Source organism: Diadema antillarum, unplaced genomic scaffold, assembly GCF_040938485.1.
Source record: "Diadema antillarum isolate AM-2024a unplaced genomic scaffold, OU_Dant_1.0 scf00000082, whole genome shotgun sequence".
NCBI lineage: Eukaryota > Metazoa > Echinodermata > Echinoidea > Diadematoida > Diadematidae > Diadema > Diadema antillarum.
This window is the reverse complement of record NW_027270971.1, coordinates 791,376-799,334: the sequence shown is the minus strand read 5'-3', so window position 1 is coordinate 799,334 and position 7,959 is coordinate 791,376. Positions and strand designations below refer to the sequence as shown.

Below are 7,959 nucleotides of genomic sequence, written 5' to 3'. Positions count from 1 at the left end.
GAGAATGAAGTTAAATTGGTGATTTTTCTGCAATTTAAACAATTAACCACCTTTTTGAAATATACCATCCAGAAGTAGAATGAGATCGTTAAATTTCTTTGGTAAAGATACAAAAGCTCCTGAGGAAAAGGGGATACCCCCTCCCATGCACATCCTCCACCCCCCCCCCCCCCCCCCCCGAAAGAGTTCCTGCGTACAGTCATTCCCTTCCGATACCCACCCGCTTGGTCGCTTAACTCCCTCAGGATCCATTATTTCTGATTGTGAACCCTCCTCCCCGCTCCCCCAGAAAAAGCCTTCTTTCTTTATACTTGCCAATGTGTATTATTGTAATGAACTCCTAACACCAAACGTTCATGATTTCTTGCCCCAGAGCAGCATAGTGCCAATTCCATGTTTTCTAACACACGGTGAAATGCCGAGTTCACGTTCAAAGTCGGCATCATTAGCCATATTGATTGTGGCAGATTTTTTTTTTTCATCTGTCATTGAAAATTTTATGGTTTTGTATGCATGACTGATGTATGTATGTATGTATATATATATATAAATAAATATATATATATACATGTATATATAAATTTCCTTTTCTTTCATATATTTCAATTGCTCGTCCTTTAAGAGGTCTTTTGTTGTAAGAGTTGAATACTGCAAGTCGTCTGTATAGTGTGAAGATCCCTAACAAACGAAGGGTCTGCACTAGATTATAGAAACTCATTGGGCACATGGAAAATTAAGGGATATACATCTTGTAATGCATCTCAGGGTGATAGATTAACCCTCTTTTTTCAAAATGTAATGTTTCCTTTCTGAAACCGCATTGTGTTATGTTTTGTGGATCATTCTAATTCCTGTGTCGGCCTACACATACTGACAATGATGATAACAGCGATAATCGAAGTGATGATATGCAACCAATAGTGATGACGAGAATAACAATAGTAACAACAAAATACACAAATAATGATATTGATGATGGTGCAGGGTGCTGGTGTAAGTTTTAGGCCATTGCAATTTGTTTATCGTAAGTAATCTGAAGGCATTCAGTGCTGGAGTTATTCGTGCTGATATCATCAATGATCTAGTTTTGCATCTGACTTGGCCTCATTCATCAAGGCGGTCAATATCAATACCTCACTCTCGCGTCTGTCTGCAGATGGTTTGACTTGCGCGCCGCGTGTGCAGTCAAAGTCTATAATCGCATCCAGAGTCGTCCTAACGAGGCTCGAATGTAGAGCGCCATTCTACCCGCAGGATTACAGATTCAGGTCACGAGGGGCCCATGGTCACTGGGAATCATTTTTTAAGATGGTAGGGAGTAAAAGCAACCTTCATTGTAAGCGTATGAGACAAATGCATGTATATCTCTACTTCAAACCTTACAGATGACCTGGTTAATTCATCTCCACTATAATTATCTTTTATTTCTCCCTCGTGTCGTAGTCGTACATGTGACCCAAGTATACTTCATCCGATAACATCATAGGCGAGGCTCGGGAGAAAATTCGCTTATGAATTTGTATATTTATATCCTTCGTAGGAACATCAGTTTCCATCTCCATATTAAAGACTCGACATTAGAGGTGGCATTTGGGGCCACCAGAAATAGATGTTGGGCCACCACTTTTTGTCTCGCCCTGCATATCGGAAGCAAGAGGTGTCACTTTTCCGTCGTCGCGGTCGTCAACAAATTGGTGTACTCTCAATAACTTTCAACAGCTTTGATCTTTGACCACAAAACTAGCACCACATTAGGTACATAAGATGCCGGTCAAGTTCGAATGTGGTGAATGCTCACATGGTCAAAGGTCAAGCCGTCAGTGAACCTTCCACAATAAGAAATGTCTATGCTCACAATATTCTGATGAACTCTCAATAACTTTTCACTGGGTAGAGCTTTACTCACAAATCTCACACCACAGGTTCATAACCTAAAGATGCCGAGCTCAAATATGGGTGAAGCCTGACAATGTCAAAGGACAACTTAGTGAACTTTCCGTAATCAGCAAACTACTCACAGTTTTGTGGTGCATGTATACTCTAAATAGCTATCCACAGCTTTGTGCTATGACCACACAACTCACACCACAGTTATATCATTTAAAGACGCCTGTCAAGTTTTAATTTGGTGAACGCCGAAAAGGTCAGAAGTCAAAAGGTCTATGAACCATACCAGATATTATTGTGGTGTATACTCTCATTAACTTCACACACCTCTGAGCTATTGCCACCAAATTCACATCACTAGTAGATCATCTATAAAGATGCCGGTCAAGCTCAAATGATATTAATCAGGTCCAACAAGGTCAAAGGTCAAAAAGTCAATGAACTTTCTCCGATAAACTCCATGCTTGCAATATTGTAGAGTGCTCTCAATAACTTTGCAGTCTTGATCAATGACCACGAAACTCACACCTTCGGTACATTTCCATAAGATGCCAGTCAAGTTCGAATATTATGGTGAAGGCCAATAAGGTCAAAGTTCAAAAGGTCAATGAACTTACATCGAAAAACACTATACTCTCAAAATGCAATATGCAGGCGAGAAATCGCTCGGCGTTCGCCTAGTTAAGAAATTATATATTTTGATAGCCATCAAAAAATTATGATTGTGTAGGCTTACTTTGTTTCCATGTGTTTTCTCATGCTGAAGGTATAATTATAAATCAGTGAGAAGTGATGTCAAAGAGAGTAAAATCCTTGGGCAGTTTTTACGACGATTGAGACAGGATATCGTTTGGGACACAGGAATTTGACTGTAAATTACCTAAACATACATGCATAAAGACAAAAAAGGACCATTCAAAAAATGAAATTACTGACTAACATTGTTTTTAAATCCTTATTCATTTACGCGCCGACATAATAAGAAAATAACAATTTACTTTTCTTCTAACTTTTCTCTCGCGGCTTATAGGCTCCTTCGTTTGTTTGTTTGTCTTTTTTAGATTGTAAAAAAAGTTTAACAACACAAACTTTTACTGGACGCCTGTAAAATTGGATCAGTTTGTTTGAAACCTAAATGGTTTAAAAAGATTTTAGGGAATAGACCCAGTGAGCTATGCGTTACACCCAGAGTGTCTTCGTCTGTCATGCAATGCATGTATACCCAGCTGATGACAGAGTAGGTGTTTTGACTCCTGCGTAGTGCTCGTTTTTATTTTTGATTTTTGCAATTCCTTATCGCGTGCTTATGTTTTTAATGATAAATTGATTGTGTGTTTGTGTGTGTGTGTGTGTGTGTGTGTGTATGTGTGTATGTGTGTGCGTGAGTGAGGGTGCGTGCGTGTGTGTGTGTGTGTGTGTGTGTGTCAGTTATATGGGTCGTGGTCACTTCAAGAGCTCCATTGACTGAATACGTTCCTGGTCATATCCATTAGCGACTTTATTCCACATAAAGATATCTATCAGTTAAACAGCTACTGAAACCTCATCCTGATTCTTTCGAATGTACATCTACACCATTATCATTTGATCTTTCTTAAGTGTAAATCACTACTGTTTCAACAGTTTATCCTCCATAAGTGTATCAAATGTCGTCTCCACATGGAAAAAACATTCTAAAAGTAATGATGTCCACCGTGATTATTGCACACGGCAAACTGAGAGCTGACACACTATTACACTGCTAGCCTCTTGAAACATTACACCCGGTTACTGTCTTGACGGCGTGGCCCTCATTTACAACAGTATACTGAAAGCGATTCAACTTGTGTATAGTACTCCATTCCAAGTCATTCCCATGCAGTAATGTTCAAGACAATCAAGCCATTCATTTACTGTTCCTTTAAGCAGAACAGTATTAGCTAATGATTTACTGGGAAAACAGAATCATGAGTATAGACGTGACTATGGTTTAGTGGTCATAATTGCAATCAACCCTGGTGCGGAAAGAGTCAGAGGAAACCATTACTTTACAAAACCAGAGATATTATATTTAATTTGTATTGCGCATTTTTCATGCATGTATTAATCGGAACTTGGAATTTCAAATGGCGGCCGAGAAAAAAAAAACCCGTACCGTACACTCATCATCACCCATCTCCAACATCTTACTCGATATGTTTCTTTGTTTGTTTATGGTTTTATGCAGGTATCATGTTTGTGACCAAGGAACACAGACATTGTTTACAGCGCAAGGCAGTATAGGGAAGCTGTGCTCTAGGATACCATGGATTCGTAGATCACCAACATTTCTACTGAACGTCGGGGCGCGACGGCAGAGTACACTACCAGAAACACTCACCAAGGAACGTCGATAGTGAGACTGAACGAACTTGTCGATAGGAAGGACCGATAATCAGATGCCTTGAACATCATTTTTCTTTTCTGGTTTACATTGCTTGCACCCACTATTCTTTACCTTTCTTTAAAGCTTCAAAACAGTAAATAATATTGTAACACAGATCAAATCGCGTTTGTTATCATCTGTTTATGAGAAATGGAGGAGAACAACGAAAATGAGAGTGCTTACGGAACTTCGTCACCCCTCGATGAAGACGAATTCATAATACCTTGGGCGCCAATATCCACCCTGATCATCGTTCTCATATTTGGCGTCCTTGCAAATGGTTCCATCATCTACATCCTGGCGAAAAATAGGAGACTCCGCTCCACCCCTAATAAGATGGTCCTCAACTTGGCTATCGGGGATTTAATCTGCCTCACTGTCAACCTCCCATTCATGCTGGACTATCACAAACGTGATATGAAAGAATGGCTGTTCGGTACATCCTGGTGCAAACTCACCCATTGCATGATGTCGTCCAGTGGCTGCATAACTGTATTCTCCCTGATGGCCCTGGCCATCGAGCGCTACTTGGCCATAGCCCGGCCCTGGGCTACGCGTGAAAACGGACTCTGCGCCAGGTGCCCAGTGAGTGGAACGTGCCTGTCTGTGATCGCGATATGGATAGCGTCATTTGTGGTCGGAGCGCCCCTCTTGGGATTGGCAGAGGTAACAATATTTGGGAACCAGAAACCTGTCTGTATGGCCATGAATTACGGAACAAGGCCATCCAAGATCTACAAATTGTTTCGCGTCAGTTGCGCGTTCTTATTGCCTCTTGTCATCATCGTAATTGCTCACGCACTTACCGCTTATTCTCTCGTGAAAAGCATCCGGGAACCGATGACTAGTACCACGGAGAATGCTTGCCGCGGCCACCAGCAAAGCCATCGAGTGAGGTCCCGCCTTAAACTAGCCGTCGTCATTATCGTTCTTTCGATCATGTTTGCTGTGGCATGGCTTCCTTTCTACGTGTTTGACCTATGGTTTGAGTTCTTTTTCAAGAGTTTCATGAAAAACTCTGCGGCGCTGCTACCCTTATTTCGATGGAAAGATTTTCCAGTCTATTTCCTCAGCTGTCTCAACCCCGTGGCACTCTATGTGCTCAGTACGAAGTTTAGGGAACATCTTTTCAAGGACTGTTTTTGCTGGCACAGGGAAAGATGGAAAGGGATGGAGGGTTTCACTGCCCAACAACGGACATCGCTGCTGTCCGTCGGTACGACCTTCCGTGGTCGCTCCACCGTTTTGCGAAAGTCGTCGCCGACTAGACATGATCGTATTTCTGCCTGTTCAAACGATTCAACCAAGCTGTAAGTGACTTTGAGCTGTATGTGACAACAAGGCAGGCAACTAGTTATACCTGCAGATATTTCAGTGCTAGGAAATGAGACTTTATGGCCCGAATTCACGAAGGTGGTACAAATGAAACCATGGTTTATACCATGGACAAAAACCATGGAGCGCCAGGTGTCGCGAGGAATATTTCGCCACGAAATTGGTCATTTCGTCGACAAAATGACCGTTTCGTTAACGAAATTATCATTTCGTGGACGAAATGTTCATTTAGTTACAAAATGTTGTCATTTCGTTACAAAATACTCATTTCATCGACGAAATGACTGATTTCGTAACGAAATATTCCATGCGACACTTGGCGCTCCATGGTTTTTGTCCATGGTTTAAACCATGGTTTCATTTGTACCACCTTCGTGAATTCGGGCCTATGTGACGTAGAGTGCGTCAACGCATCATAATGTTTAGATTTGTTGTACCTTGTTAGAAGGGGGGTCGGGAAGTATCATTATACCTCTGGTTAACTTAGATATCGGTGAAACACAGTGACCTCACCAAGGATGTGTCCAATCATACTATACACGATGAATATCCACTGAATATTAGATGCCTTCTTTGTAAAATGTTACCGATAGTTGTGGCTGTAGTAACAGCACTGAAAATAGAACAGTTGTGTGAGAAAGAATACGGTGTAGACGATTATGCAAAGTCAGACATAATTATGACAACGACAATAAGTTCATGAGTTTGTAAGAAAGCATTGGATGTCATTATATTTTATAACTGGGGGATAATCGTTGTCGAAAGTTCTTGAGGAGATAGAAAAAAGCAGTGTATTAAGCACTCCCCACGATAGAGGCCTTTCCCTCAAAACTGTGTATTATAGTCAGATCTTAAGAGGAGTTTGGAATATTTTGCATGTGATCAAAAGCATGGTCTAAAAGTCACTGCTATTTCTTCGAGTTTTGTTGTATAAAACCTGAACGATACGAAGGTTAGAGAGGGAGAGGGCGAGAACAAAGTGAGCAAGGTTTACATATTTATTATTTACATAATGTTATTATGTAGCCTTCTCAGCTTATCGTTCACGTTGGTTGTCTGTTTGTGTGTTTGTTCGGGGGGGGGGGGGGGGTTGGACAAAATAGTGCATGTTCATTCAACCATTCAGGTGGCAACCGTCCAGTAATCCATTGCAATGTATTGATAAACCCAATCGGAGCTCAATTATACATGTCAAAGTAATTTGCGTCTTTTCATCCCTGTCGTAATAAGGATATTGGTGATATCAAAATGATCTACAGAGAAAGAAACCCACAACATACCAGCCACACAAAAGTTTAAATGCAAAGAAAACTAAAGTAATCTATTGTCGTATGTCATTTTCAAGGAGACACTAAAATGTGATGAAACGATCAGGCAGTCAGGTGTACTAATGTAGAATTGATCTTTTACATACTTTCAAAGTACACGGAGTATTTGTTCTTGAAGTATCGCTGCAACGTCATCATTTCTAAACCTTTTTTAGGCACTGCTTGGAACGATGCCAAATAAACGACTAAGTCTAAAAACGAAGGATTTGTTTCAATATCTTAAGTTTTATCCAATTACACCGAGATGTACACGATTTTCGTACTCTTGTCATTTCTATTACGCACACGTGTTCCCACTCCATGCATGTTTACAGTGGTGTTATGTGATTGCGAAGTCCATACCCATGAGTATGCATGTCTGTAGAGCTGCAAGCCTGAAATGCAGAAAGAAGTGGAAAAGGGAAAACACGACAAACGAATTTAATTTCAGCTATTACAGCCATAAAACAGGATTGAATGGAAACGTGTCTTAAAAAAAAGATTAGGCAAGCATAGAAATGAATGTGTTGATTGTAACCGGCATCTGTGTCACTTTATCTTGAATCTTATAATTGTGCTGATTTGGCGCTCAAAGATGAGTAGAAATAGGTGCCCCGGTATTCACTGTATAGTATCGCAAGGTTTTTGCTGAGTCTTTTGCTGTGCAATGCTGCATTATATGACGATGTTGCTGTCTGGTTTTTGGTGGAGTACTGTATACGCATATCTTTACGTAGTGGAGTACAACTGTGTGTTTTCTTAGTAGGTTTGGTCTTATTGCAGTGGTCCTTAGACGGAAAATATTGTGTATTTATTCGGAATAGAACACCAGTAAAGTGCACATGTGTATATTCCACTGCAAGTGAACGCTCCATTATGTTAATGTGATTACAACATGTCTAAGTATATTTTGCAAGTACGCTGGTACGTACCTCCGTATCCGGAAACGTCGCTTGCGACGCCTATCAGTGAGCTTTAGATCTGCTACTCAACGCTAGAACGACGCGCCTCTTCCCGGCTTGAACA

General features: G+C 40.8%; 1 protein-coding gene across 1 annotated transcript; it reads left to right on the top strand.

Moving 5' to 3' along the window:
- The first annotated feature begins 4,441 nt into the window (after positions 1 to 4,441).
- LOC139717787 (endothelin receptor type B-like) lies at positions 4,442 to 5,605 on the top strand. The gene has a single exon (XM_071629286.1). It carries the CDS (start codon positions 4,442 to 4,444, stop codon positions 5,603 to 5,605), a length of 1,164 nt encoding a protein of 387 aa, XP_071485387.1.
- The last annotated feature ends 2,354 nt before the right edge of the window (positions 5,606 to 7,959 follow it).